Below are 14,505 nucleotides of genomic sequence, written 5' to 3'. Positions count from 1 at the left end.
CTGTCATTTTGTGAATTCAAATCATGTAATATGGCAGAACGTACCTATTATTTTTATATACTCTTCCCTGGAGAAAAACGAATTTGAATTTACCCGAATTTGGACCATTTGCCTGCAGAAAGTAACTGAAGGCTACAAATTTTTATAAATTATAATGGAAAACTACTGGCTGCTATGAAACTTTATAGAGCCATCTATACAACTTACCGTACGATAAGCGGCCTCTATCGGAAATTTAATGAGGCGATGTATGTTTCAGTGTTGAAAAGTTACTTAAGTTACACAGCACTTTTATTTGAGCGCGAAGTTTAAATTTCCATTAGGAAATAAAAAGTAGGGGAAGAGCTGTATACCCTTGCAGTTTTCCCGATTTTATAAATTACTGGAGATGTATTAAAATTGTGAAAAATTCACAAATATATTTTGTTCAAAATATTTTGTTTGGTTTTTTATTCTGTTTTTTGTTTTTTTTCTTTCTTTGTCAGTCCCCGTCGCTGCGTTTTTATTATTCTTGTTATATTTTAAGTTTACATTTTATATACCCCCCCTTGGGTTCTAGTTATTGCAAAAGAGTAAAATCCAACATTTTATTTAATAACCTTTACTATTTATTGTAATGCATATACTTGATTTTTCTTTTACTTACACAAGTTAGGGTTGTAATATTTAATATTAAAATATTTTATTTGAGCTTATAAATTACTAACACTATGCGCGGGAAATATGTCGCCTTGTCACCATGTTATAATCGGTTATTTGTGGCGTTTTTCTATTTTACAAATTAGTTTACAAAACGGATAGATTTGCAGGGTTCCTTGAGGTTGGCTGAGATTTACAAAGCGGCGTCTACATTTACCTAGGAATGTTGCATCGGATGTCGGGGATGTTGGGAGTTGGGGTTTGGGGAATGTGCACAACTATGAGTGAATATCAGTGCATATGTTTCTATACAAATATACGAATTGCCTACGAGAACACTTACGACTACAGCTAATCTTCCACTTTGTATTCTTTTTGTTTTTCTCTCTTTTTTATAAAATAACATTAAAAATTTTGGTACAGTCATCGGCAATGCATCGGTCGATATATATCGATATCAATACTACTAATTGCAATGTCTTGCATTACGAACTAACTCCCACCCGAACTGGGCGGCATTAATGCTGTCTGTCTCGCGTATTTACAACATGACCTCTTCTCGATCGAAACCCCCTTGCATTTTGATTATATTACGTTCAATACTTAAATTATATAATAATACAGTGTGTAATAGATACTGTTTCGTGTATTGCCTCAAATGCTTTGTAAGCTTTGTCATATTCAATTACTTAACTAAAATTAATCGCAAAATAGCAAAATATAATTGGGAGTAGGAACTAAAAGCACCAGCACAAAATATACACAATTTCTTTGTTCGAACAAATGGAAGGGTAATCCTCGTAACTCAAATATTGTCCTTCAGAACAAAATATAAAACATACAGGGAAAAAAAAACAACTAAGGGTAGACATATTGCATCTAAGTTCACGTTCACATTCAAGTCCTCAGCGGAGGCAGCGCGTGGCTGGCGGCGGGACGAGTGGTAGGAGAAGCGCCGGGTGCCGGCTCCAGTGCCTCCATCTGCGCCTGGAGCTGGCGCTTAGCCCGGAAACGCTTGAGCTTGCGTCTGGCCAGGAACAGGTCGGGCTTGAAGCTCAGTTCACGGCAGGCCATCTGGTGCAGGGCGGGTCGCGACGACAGGGTCCGCTGGGTTGGGTTCTGCTCCTGGTCCAGCTCGAAGCCCGGAAAGTACATTGGATTGGCGTTGGCAGCCCCGGTTGCCCAATCCCGCCACAAGTTTCAATCCTGCCCAGCTCCCCCATTCGACTGTGTCAGCGGAGGTCCTGTCGCGCTCATCTCTCGCCGCTGTTCCAGCGACATGGGCATCCCGGGACCCGAGTAGTCGTCGTCTAGGGAGGAGGACTGCTTCGATCCCACCGACTTGCAGTCCTCATCCATGGTGACGCCCAGGTGGTGCATAGCAGCCGCCGCATGGTGGCGCTCCGATGGCGGCAGCAGGTTCAGCATGCTCAGTGGGAGGCCGGGAAAACCGCCCGCAAAGTCAGGGTAGAAGCCCTGCGGATTGAAGGGATTGAAGAGGGCATTCGGTCCGCTCAGCAGATCGGGCTCTGAGCTGTTGCTCCGCGGGCCACCTGGCGGGCCCAGTGGTAGTCCCAGCTCCAGATCCAGTGGTCCCAGGGAGCCCATTTCACTGGGATGCGGCATGGAGGGACCGGTTCCAGATGACTGACCTCCACCGCCAGGGGCATTCGAGGCTCCTCCGGAACTATTGTTGGCCGACGAGCCCTTGTCCTTTTCCTTTTCCTTGCGCTCCTTGTTCTTCTCGCTCTTGCTGGAGCTGCTGCCACCGCCCCCGCTGCCACCGCCCCCGCTGCCACCGCTGATGCCCATCTGGAGCATCTCGATGGGGGGTCCGCTGATGCAGTCCTTGCGCAGTTGCTCCAGCTTTAGGCTCTTTCCGTACTTGCCGCGCACGTACATGAGCAAGGAGTTGTATGGGATGCCGAAGATGCGTGAGGCCTGCGACGTGGTCATCTTCTTGTTCCACACATGCTGCAGTGCCTCCGTTAGCTCTGTGTTGGTCCAGGAGCGAGGTGGCCCACCGCGCGGTGCCGAGTGCTGTCCCTTTGGTCTTGGCACTGTAAGAAAAGAACGGGGACAAAGAAGATTAGTACTTGAGACAGCAAGGGCACACAGGAGGGGGCACTTGGGCGCCAAGAGCACGAGCACGAGTACGAGCTTATCGCCTCGCTTACATCTGCTAATGTTTCAATCTCTCCTGGCCTCATATGCTGCTGCTGCCTAGACAAATTTGCTGAAAAGTCACCCATTGTCTGGGGATCTGGGCAGCGTCTTGCCTTCAGCTCGTACACACCCTGCTACGATTCTTTGGCACCGGGTAGAGCGATCATTCGGCGCTGCAATGGCAACGAAGAAAGGCAAACGCTGTGGAGGTTCCCATCCTGACCCGGCCCCGGCCCCGGCTCTCCTCTGTATGCAAATTACGAGTGTGCAGCGGCTGCGGCGTCACATGCGCCGCTAAAACTCAATTTAGATCCTCAGATATCGCCCGGCACCGGCACTGGCACTGGCACCAGCGCCAGCAAAGCCACAGGTTCCTTTCAACCTTTGCCTGGCTGCTCGACAATGAAGGCAGAGTGGTAGAGAATGCTGGTGAATGTGTGGCTTGGGCTAACTACTAATTCCGAGGTTGCCTCGGCCTGATCATATGAATTTTCCTTTATTTGGGAGGTTGGAAACTGGGGCCTGCGCCTTCAGTTGCTGGGTCACAAGCAAGGTCTGACCCTTCGATTCCGGCGAAAAGGAAAATGCTCAAAAATTCAGAAAATACCTGGTCGCTCGGAGTATGTAGCCAGGCTAATGAAGTTCCAACAGACAAAACTGTTAGCCGAGTTAGCCGCATCGGGCTTTCACATAAACGAAATTTGAATTTGGTACAAATCGCAAATCACGTTTCGCAGACAGAGCTCAAAACAAAAAAACAAAAAACAATCGCGAATGAACAAATGAATGTGAACAAATCAGTTAATCACACCCACACGATTGCGGCCACGGAGCACGAGAGGGATCGCATTCGCATCGAAGCTGTGAGTGTAGAGAGCTTCCCGGCTCGTAGAGGGTACTCCTGCTCCCGATTGGTATCAGTTGGCAAACGGGTTTTGCAGATTTGCAATAAAGAATATCGTGCTATACGCCAGATTTGCGTTTTATTTGCCGGCTTACATTGTTGTAATTGTGTTTGTAATTCCGACGATCGACGTCGCTCAGCACGCTTGAAGATACAGATTAGATAACACTTGGTCGATCTTCCCTGGATATTCTTCTTCCCCCTTGGAGCCCTGGGTGATATTGCCAACATATGATCACGACGCGGGCATTGTTATTGTCTCGATTGATGGTTTATTGAGCAGCAGAAAATTAAGCAATTAACTTGGAACAAGAAAAGAGTTCAACGCTTGAAAGTTCCAAGTTTCCCTATTTCCAAATTCTCCAATATATCTGGCAAAGCCCGGGACCCAGCCTACATGCATCGGTTATTGAAAACATTAATAAATAACAGACAAGCACTTAACCCATCAACGCCGCTCGACTGTCAAGTGAACTGTCAAAGCAAATGGCTCACATGTAGATTATCTTATACCCCTCTTCGGTTCCTTCACTTCCCATTTATCGATCAATAGGAGACAATGGATTTCTGAACCACATTTACACAAAATCTAAAATTATGACGATTTCCTTACGAGACATACATATGTACGAACAAAAAACTTCATTAACTCTGAGGTTTCACTGGCTGCCGCAGGTGAATCGGCAAAAAGCGAATAGAAACATAAGCCTGCCAGTGCCTCGCCCCGCCTCGCCCATTTGTCAATCAGAAAAAGCGACGTTTACGCTGCGATATGCATAGGTGCACATGTTGCCCCATTGAAGAAACCAGCAAAGAAACAAACAAACCATTTCTCGAACGATTCAGCGATTACATCGGCGCACAGGAAAACCGCAGAAACAAATTTGCCGCCTCACATGATCGCACGAGTGATCAGTGTTCGGTGATCGCATCTGGAACGGATCGGAGGATGTGGAAGGGGGTGCGCTGGCATAGAATGCGGCTAAACGAGCTTGCCTGATTGTCTGAGTTTTTCTGCAAATGCTCGCTTTAAAAAAAGGGATGAGACATGAGATTTGCCTGAGCTAAATATGATTTCGTAACCGATCCCGGGGTAATACAATCAGTTATAGTTTAGCCCGGCCACTTACTGGCCTGCCTGGCTATGACCCTTTCTATTTGCTCTTCAATTACACACAATCGATCCGGATTCCACAGCCCAAAGTGTTTTCCCAACTGCCCCCCACCGGCTCAAATACGTGAGCCAGAGTGCAGCAGATCAAATGCGAAAGGCACAAAGGTAGAAGACGCGGCCTGAACTCTCTGCAGCGAGATCAATCAGTCAGGTGTGAAGTATTGCAGCCAAGCACGGAACCGATCGATCGGCCTACAAGCTCGACTGCCTCAACGTGATCGACGCCAATCATGTCGAAATGATTTCGAACCTTTTTTCTTGGGAGGCGGGGAGGTGTTGGCTGCTGGCTGTTGGCTGTTCCCTTGGTTCCCGGGGTTCGCAATTGTTTCTGGGGTTAATTAGTTGTTTGCTCGGCTTGGCGAAAGTTTGTTCTTGAGCAATTACGATTTTTTTCTGGGGCTACTTGTACTTACTTTTCTTTTTGAGAAACGGCGGTGGTCCTCCGGGCATGTCCCTCGGATCGCTCATTTCCATCAGGGGGTTGTACAGCTTTCCGGGATCGATTCCGGGCGGAAACAGTCCTAGTGGCGAGTCCAGGCCAAACACTGCAGAAGAAAGAAGACATTACGATTAGTCGGGGCGAATAACTTATTTTTAAAACACACTGCACTATGCACTGCCTTACATAAGAGCCAGTGCAGCCGTGAAAATCAGCATAAGCGACTCATTTTCCAGCCCACTGAAGCTGATTAGCCTTCAAGACAATAGACGCGGGCACACTCCGAGAAACGGCTCCGACCGGATAGTAAACAATGGCAACTCGTTATTCTATTAATATTTTACGCTTGGAGTGCACTTCTCCACATGAGTGAAACAATTGGATTGCTGATGAGGCGAGCTGAGGGATAACCCAAGCAGGCCGTCCTCCAAGGAGCCTCAGCCAACGCATAATATTGACATTGTGCTGAATGATTTCATAAGTCGCGCCGCGGATTCCAAGATGCAAACAAACCCATCAACAGACAAGCTCACACACAGACAGCGGTCGGGGGGCGAAGACAATGCTCGAGCATATGAATAAGGCACGGATACGTCCTCGTATATCCGTATCCTTGTCTCCTGTATCTGTATCTGTGTCTCGAGGATGTGTTGTATCTGCAGCATAATGACACAAATAACGAGCGCACATTGTTTGACTCTGTGTTCTGAAGTAGACATTACAACACGCAGCGTATACGTAATGTGCTTTCTTTTCTCCCCACTTCCTTTGACGGCGCCCGAAATTAGTGGATTTCTCTTTCAAAATCGTGAAGGGTCTTGAGCAGAGATAGACTCCATCGCCCCCCACCACATGTCACAAGCTATTAGTTCAATGATTTTCACGCCGAAAATATTTCAGCAGAAAAAATAAATCACATTCCTCATACGGACCCCAACCGGTGAACGACGAACGACAAACGGTGGTAAATCTCTTCCAGGACTGTCTGCCAAGCTCCCGGTCAGGGATGAGTGGCTCCATGAAAGCCACACTGGGTAGCTTGGGAAAAAGTCTGAGCAGACCCTTTTATACCTATCTCTTTAATGTTATATTTAAATGGACTCAATGTAAACTATGAAAAGCAAATTCCCTTATCCAAAAATCTACTAAACTTCTACATAGATTTGAAATTTCACTATTTATGTATACTATACTTTAAATTATAAGAATAAAATCTCTAGGGTAATAGTCAGTCGAAACCTATAGCTGTTGCTCTATCGTATCCTTAGCTAGCTCCTTCATTGCCTGCAGCCTGTTTATGCAGTAGTTAGCGATTTGCTCGAATACGACGCGACTTTGGTGCGCTTTGCTCGCTTCACCCATTCCGCTCGGGCTGTCTCAGTCGCAGTCCTGGCTCTGATATGTTGGCTGAAATTTTTGTCGCATTAAAAGGTATTGCGCTTCCTGCCTGACTTCCACTCGGCATTTTCGTACAATTTTTCATATTTTTGTGCCTTAATTTATTTTATATCCTGTGTGCGCGCGTCTCGCCTGCATTCGGCCGCCCCGCCTGCCTCTCCAGGTGAAGGTCCTGGTCCTTGGCTGTGCCTCTGTTCGGCATGGGCCTCCCCAAACGGATATTATTAATATGAATATCGCGCGACTTATATGCAAAACTTGGGTGAGGGCACAGACTGAGGTGAGGGCAGGGGCAGTGGCAGGGGCAGCCCGGCCGCGAGACGTCGCCTTCGTATTTTTATTTATGCCGCCGACGCTGCCAAAGTTGTTTGCCAAAAGGTTTAAGTTGTGCGCGCTTTGGCATACTTTAAACACAACACATGGCCGAAGGAGACGACGGGCTCAGAGGGTTCTGGGTTCCTGGCTGCGCAGCCAGGCAACTTAAAAGTCATTTCGCTAAACGTCTGCTGACAGTTTGAACTCAACCCGCTCCGGAACTTCTCTCCTCACATGTTCGAGGAGACACAACATAAATTTCTTGCGCTTTCTGCACGCAACGTCGGAAGCAACCAACCGCCCTCTTTCCGACCTTTGCACCTCAATTTGTGTTTGCGTTTGTTTCGCCTGACTCCGGGTGACATGAATATAAAAAATCATATAAAACGCAATTGAATTTACTTCGACTACGACTGCAGTTCCAGCCTGGGACCCAACCGCAACTTGCTCTTGCTAAGACCGCCCCAGACGGAGACAGATTTCACCAAGAAGGGAGAACGAGCTGTGGGGGCCTGCCAAACTGTCAAATTATTAGGAGGTCGGCCCATTGCCTATGCGATTGCATTTCCATATTTCTTATGAGCTGTCAGCAGCGCAAACTTTTTATGACTTAATTAGTAGAAGGAATGAACACTGGGGATTGACAGGTTCGGAAGCATTTCAATCTCAGTCCCAGCTACCATTAAATCGGGTTGAAACGCGGTTTGGAATTCACCACCAGGCGGGGGCATAAGAGCCAGAGGAGCCTTAATATGCTTAGGGGCTTTGCGACAGCTTTGGAAGCGAAAAAATGCAAGAGTCCTTCTCTAAGGATACTTGACGACACTTTGATGTCGCACAGAGGCCACATGTTGCATTTCGTTGCCAGCTTTTGAAAGAGGGACAAGCAAACATGTCACAGGGACGCGGCTCTTCGTTATGCCGGATGAGTATGGGCATGAGGACTCTGGTACGTGAGCAGTTGGAAGTAAACTGGCGTTATTAAAGACTTCCGCTGGGCGGTGACAGCGAGTGCACGGTTCGGCAGGCCAATAACCCAGTGACCTCTTGGGTGAAGCCAAACGAAATTAGATTCAAACCGGCTATGGCTACTTACTGTGCGGTGGCGTCAACGTCATCGCCGAGGACATGCCGGGGAAGGGCAGCGGCGAAGGCGGATGCTGTGGTCCATCCGGCGGATTGAAGTGTCCGGGCAGACTCATCGGGGACGCCGGGGCGAATTCCTTGCCAAACTCCTTGCCGAAGTCCTTTCCAAATTCCTTGCCGAGCTCCTTGCTCAGTCGATTCATGCTCTCCTCGAGCCGTTCGTGCGCCGCCTGGCCAGGACATCCGCTTCCTGGACCACTGCTGCCCGGAGGTCCTCCGTTGGGACCTCCGAATGGGGGCATACCCATTGGGCCCAGCAGGTTGCTGGCAAATGCGTTGTGGTCTCGGGGATCGCGGGGATCCCGCGGGTCTCTCTGATGCATGGCAGCTGCTGCCGCCGCTGCTGCTAGGGACATCTCCATCTGGTGCTCCATGTGGTGGAAGGGATGTTCGCCGGCTCCTGCAGCGGCTACGGCTGCAGCGGCAGCGGCGTGCATCTGCGCTTCCAGGGCTTCCATGTGGCAGGGCGGGCTGTCCGGCAGTCCTGGTGGCCGCATACCGGGCGGCGGAAAGCTAAGAAGGCCGTTGTTGCCACCGGAACAGCTGGTGGGCGTGTGAATGGCCGTTGGGTTAGGATTGGCATTCAGTTGGCGGATGTCCTTCAGGGACAGCATAATGCGCTGGTTGTTGTCCTGCAGCTTACTGCTATTGTTGTTGTTGTTGTTGGACTCGCAGTCGGAGGAGTGTGCCCCGCTGGCGTTCGCACTGTTTCGGTCCTTGTCTTTTTTGGTGGTGCACAGGTCCTCGGGTCCGTCGCTGGGACAGGGCGAGGGACTGGGCGACATGGCAGCCGCATTTGCAGCAGCCACTGCAGCCTGTCGCCTCAGCTCGTTGGTCGTGTGAATAAGCTCTTCAATGTCTTGCTCCTCCTCCTCTTCCTCCTGATCCTGTTCATCGTCATCGTCGTCGTCCAGCTCGTTGGGCCGATCGTGTCCCTCTGGCTTTAGCGGGTGCTTCTCCTTGGCTTGCTCTGTCGTCGTTTCCGTTGGCGTGGCCTCGTTCTTCTCCGCCTCACTGTGGCTCTGGTTCTGATCCTGATCCTGTTCCTGATCATTTTCCTCATCGTGATCCCTTTCCGCCCGGTCGAGGAGCTCATGCTTGATCACAGTTTGCAGTGCCTCCGCATCGGTCTTGTTCAGGGCAAAATCGTGGGGAACATCGCCGGAGCGACGGCGTGGGCGGGCTTGTTTGCGACGTGGCATTGGCGAACTGCCTCCTAGTTCCTGGTCACTCTCCAGCTCACGGTCGCACTCCTGTTCCCGCTTGCGGCGCAAACTCAGCGCCGCCATGGTATTTGACGCGTTGCCAAAGAGACGAGCCGAGGACATCATCAGCTTGCTTGGACGAACCATCGAAGGCGACTCGTCCTCGAAGCTGGAGGACAGCATAGAGGTGTCCAGCATTGCGAAGTCGTCGGGCGAGGCTGCCGGAGTGGGCGTGTGCTCCGGGACTGAGCTCTCCACAAGTCCCCTCACCTGCAGCGACTCACCGGCCTGGATGAGGGTCTGGAGGCGCTGCTGAGGGACACTGATCTCGCCGCGGTACATGAAGTCGACGATAGCCTGCACCACCCAGCCGCGAAAGTCCTTGAGAACAATCACGGGGTGCTTGCAGGGAGTCTCTGCAAAGACGCGCTGGAAGAAGGGCGAGCAGGCGGAGAGGACCATTTTGTGAGCCCGGATCGATGTTTCGGCGCAGACCAGGGTCACGTCCACCAGCGTCTTGGTCTGCAGCAGGGCGTCGAAGGCTCTCAGGATGTGGTTCTGGTGGTTGTTCCAGCGCAGACTGTAGTGATCCTGCGGCGCCACGTTACTACCAGTAGCTCCTCCGGTGGGTGGTGTTGCTGGTGGACTGTGACCTGGTGGAGTCGCCGCTTCTGGCGCTGCTCCCGCTGCTGCCTGACTCATATTCAGGGGCAGGGGCGGCGGCGTGGGCGGTGTCGTGGGTGGCGTGGAGTGCATGGGGGCGTGGTCACTGCCCGGAGTCTTGGCCAGGAGTGGCAGCGGCATGTGCATAGGCAGCGGCAGCGGCAGTTGGAGCGGCAGGGGCAGGGGCAGCTGTGCGGGCGCCACCTGACGGGCGAAGTCGGTCATGGGGAGCGTCGTCAGTGGGCGGCGTTTAATCAGCTCCTGGTCGGCGTCCTTTAACATGCCCTGTTCCAGTCACGTGCAGAGCGCTCCGGTTCTCTGAAAGAGGCAGACAGAGGGAGAAAGAGGGGATATTAGGCGGGAGACGAATAAGCAGAGCTTAAGGATAATGCCGGGCATAATGTATTCGTATTCATGACATATGCTGCGAGGCATATCTGAAGTGTGTGCCGTGTGATAATATGTTAATGAGTCGCGGCATATATCATTTTTCCAGCTGTGGGGCTGAGAATAGCTGCAAAAAAAAAAGACAAAAGGCGGCTGGAAAGGAGCTGGCGACGAGCAAGGACAACAAAGCCAAGGTGTAGCAATCACAGTTGCTACGTGTCGTGTCGCATATCCTCGAGGATATCACATGCAGATGTGTGATGTGTGATAATGGCTCATTCCCATCTCCCGTCAGGCCCAGCATGCGTCTGGCTCGGCTTTTGCTTTGTCTTGCTTTGCTTAACTATGGCACTGTGGGATGAAAGCGGAGATAAAGGTGCAAAAGGCTAGAGCTTTTGCTGCTCCGAGATCGCTATTAATTACCGGGTTCGACAGACATTTCTTAGATCTTGTTTCTTAAAAATATAAAACAAACTAAACTAACATTTTGATGGTGTAATTCTCAGAACAAAGGGGTTCTTTCTTAGCTGTGCCATTTCCAGTTCTCGTCTAATTAATTCACCCACTGTCGGGCACCCCTGCTCTGATACACTTTAAACTCCTGCGTGTGTGAATTTTAAAAAGAGTCACCAGCTGCCTGACTGTAGACGTAGTCTACCGCCCACGAAACTTCTGAATCCCTCGTCCTGACTTCATGGGGCAAAATTAAAAAACTTTGGTAGGAGCGCTGGCAAAATAAACATTTTTATTTGCCGTACTTGCTGCATCTTTGGATCGTCCTGCCCGCTATCTGCCGAGTGGTTGGCGGCAGGAGCTGGGGCTGGAAACCGCATATTAACACATGCTTCTCCACGCCAGGACCTGCTGCTGCTGCTGACGGGACCGAGACCAAAACGAGAGGCAAAGGATAACCACGCTCGAATGCAACAATGTGCAATTAGCAGGGAACTGCTAGGCGTTCGGCTTTGGTTTACTCCTTTTCGCTACTTTTTTCTGCTCGTAACTCATTTGCGGTTTGCGGCAGCTGAGACAACATTTTTATTTATTTATTTTGCTTTAGAGTGGCGACAGGTAAAAGCAAGTTAGTGGAGCGCCGAGAAGAGAGACTGTCAAGTTTTTTAATTAATGCCAAAGTAAGTCAAGTCAGTCAAGTCACTGCAAGGTGGCTATGGATCGCACATTAAGCTGTTACGTCCGGATGAGTTTAAAGAATTTGCATTCTATAGCCACGGGCTGTAACAACCACAGGAAATTCTAATACCTGAGCAACTTTGAATCTTACATACCATTTGATCTCACCAAATGTCAAATTATCTCAGATATCCGTGCAATTTTATATATATTATACGGTTTTCACACGCACTTTAGTTTTTCTTTGTGCTTACAGTCTTCACTTTAATCCTTTTCACAAAAATCTAGGAGCACAGAAAACATTTTTTTTAGAAATTTAATTGCTAACGAGTCGGGGTTGTCACTGCCGCGTAACACGTTCCTGTCGAGGGTTTGCAACAAACTGAAGCAGATCTATGCAAATAAATGCACCTATGAGCGAGCTGCCCTCACCACACACCCCGCACAACACACACACACTCACTCACCCCTCATGTGCATGTGTGTGTTTCGGGGTGGGAGCGAAAGGATCTGCTCGTATCGTACCGTTCTCACAGGGTCTGTGCTCAGCCCTCGGCAGAACCCAGAGTTCCCGACTTGGTTGGCCTTGCAGGTGATAATCAGGTGCGTGATCGTGTATGTTGACAGACACACACATACAACAAATAAACAGAACAAGGTGAGGTGCTGCAGGCCAGCCCAGAAACAGGTAGATCGCAACGGGCCAAGTATTTCCCTCGTAAATGGCTGCTGACAGGTCAATTTGCGGCCCATTTGTGTGTTTATATGGCTACGCCGATCCTTTAATTTGGCAATTTTCGTAGAACTCGGTTTGGGTTTCATTTAAAAATGTTTTTGCACATGTTTATTTATGATAGGCGCGATGCCCGTAGCACAGAAACAGACAAAATAAGACGGTGGAGAGTTTATTTCACCATTATTAACTGGTTAATGGTAATAATATTTTGTTATTTCGAATGGGAACTGTTTAAAATACTTTGGGAATTAATCCGAAAGCTAAGAGTGGGTGCGATCTTCTTTGATTTCATTGGAATAATTCGCTTAAAAATGTTAGAATTTTTTAATACTATTATTCTTTAAAAGCTTAGTCAAGTCTCTATCCCAATTTTATTACAGAAATTTACTAAATCTCAAAAAATTAGCAAAAACCTTTAAAAATCGCGAATTAATTCTATGTTTGTGCAGGTTGAATGACCTTTTTAAGCACTAGGTATTCCTTAATTTCTTTACTTATGACTTTCATTCACATATGAGGTTTTAATGGGTTAACATACTTCTCGATCGGGTTAAAATTAAGTTTTATCGGCGACGGCGTTATAGACGACCGCTGAACATCGTAAAGGCTAACGGGTAACGGGTAATGCCGAGCTTGTGTGTGGGTCGCGTGTATGTCTCGAACCGTTCAAACGTCACGAAGCGACTAATTCAAATGATGTCGGCCCGGCCGAAAAAACACAGCAACTGCGCCGCAGCCAACGGTAGCAGCAGCAGCAGCACCGGCGGCAGCGACGGCACACACGCGCTGCTGCCCCCATGGCCACCCGCCCGCCCACACCTCACCGGCAGTAGCCACCCCCATACGCGCACACTTATGAGCAGCGGGCCACAAACAGCCGGAGCAACACATGAGGAGGATGCTGATGCTCTGTGTTCCTGTGCTCGGCAGGACGAAGCTCGGTCGGATCGGGTTTGCCAGAAGCTGGCTGCGGAGCCCGCCGAAGCAGCGGTGCTGGCAGAGACGCCGACGTCCTTACTCCTTCATCATATAAAATATATATTTTCCCTTATCACAACAGCAGGCGGAGAAGGAGCGGGCGAGGATGTCCTCGCACGTCACGTACACCGAAAAAAATTTATTATGTATATGTGTATACGAAATACATTTGCATACACATGCGTAGCCGAAGACGAGGACGAGCCGAGCGACACGAGGCAACACGAAGCGACACGAAAGGAGCAAAAAAGAGCACGAAAGAGCGGAAAACACACGCACACCAACCAAAGTCGTCCCCCTCGCGCACACACACACACACACTCATGTGGAGGCCCGGAATGCCCGTAAAGAGTAATAGCCACCACCAGACAACAACAACAACAGCTAGGACTTGGAAGGACGCCCACTCCGCGCTTCCCCACTCACAGCTCACAGTTGTCACACGTTGGGCCCCAAACTGCGCGTGAGTGTAACATTTTTTAACGGGCCCCCGAAAACGCCGGCTCCTCAGCCCACGTCGACGTCGACGTCAACGTCGCCTTCAACATATCCCTTTTTTGTCAGCTTATGGAAATTTCAAAGCTGCGAGTTGAGTTTTTCCCGCTGTCGAATGGGGAAAGTGGCACACTGAGCCACCGAGTGAGCACGAGCGAGAAAGAAGGCGGCAGAGAGCGAGACGGACTACAAGTCAGCAGGAGAAAGAATGAGAGAGCACGAGACCTAAACAACGTACGTGGGGGTGTATCTCTGTACCCACACATGGACAACTCTTCTGCTGCTGCTCATCTGCCCCGGGAAAGCCGCAGCGCAGCTTTTTCAGGCTTTTCCAGCAGCGCTGCCGGCTGCTCTGTTGCAGCGCCGTTGCCGTCCTTGTCGCATGTGCTCAGTTTTTAATATGTTATCTATTTCCATGCCATGCATGCGAGCTGCCTTTTACATAGGAGCTCGGAATGGAGGGTGGAGCGCCAGGACCTCGGCGTTGGCGCAGTGCCACAGGAAAGAAAAAATCATATACACAACATATTACACACACTAATAGCGCACGCAGTACATACATACATACATATGTACATGTGTCTCTCGCTCTCGCCGGCATGTGTGCGAAAGAGAAATGGAAAACAAAAAAATGTCCGTATGTACACGGGCACATCGCGAAGTTCGGAAAAACCAACCCCTGGCTGAACGGCGATTTTTGTGGAAATCGGAAAAGCGGTTGCGGGAAAA

General features: G+C 49.5%; 1 protein-coding gene across 1 annotated transcript; it reads right to left on the bottom strand.

Annotated features, from left to right (window-relative positions):
• Nucleotides 1-1,839: 1,839 nt before the first annotated feature.
• On the bottom strand, nt 1,840-12,954 carry lov (jim lovell). The gene is made up of 4 exons (XM_070284548.1): nt 12,842-12,954; nt 8,132-10,367; nt 5,297-5,428; nt 1,840-2,699 (listed from the first exon to the last, which is right to left on the bottom strand). Exons 2-4 carry the CDS (start codon nt 10,329-10,331, stop codon nt 1,840-1,842), a joined length of 3,192 nt encoding a protein of 1,063 aa, XP_070140649.1. The 5' UTR covers nt 10,332-10,367; nt 12,842-12,954.
• Between the last annotated feature and the right edge of the window lie 1,551 nt (nt 12,955-14,505).

The sequence above is a fragment of the Drosophila kikkawai genome, chromosome 2R (genome assembly GCF_030179895.1).
Source record: "Drosophila kikkawai strain 14028-0561.14 chromosome 2R, DkikHiC1v2, whole genome shotgun sequence".
NCBI lineage: Eukaryota > Metazoa > Arthropoda > Insecta > Diptera > Drosophilidae > Drosophila > Drosophila kikkawai.
Note: the sequence above shows the minus strand (reverse complement) of the source record. Positions and strands in the feature narration are given on the sequence as shown.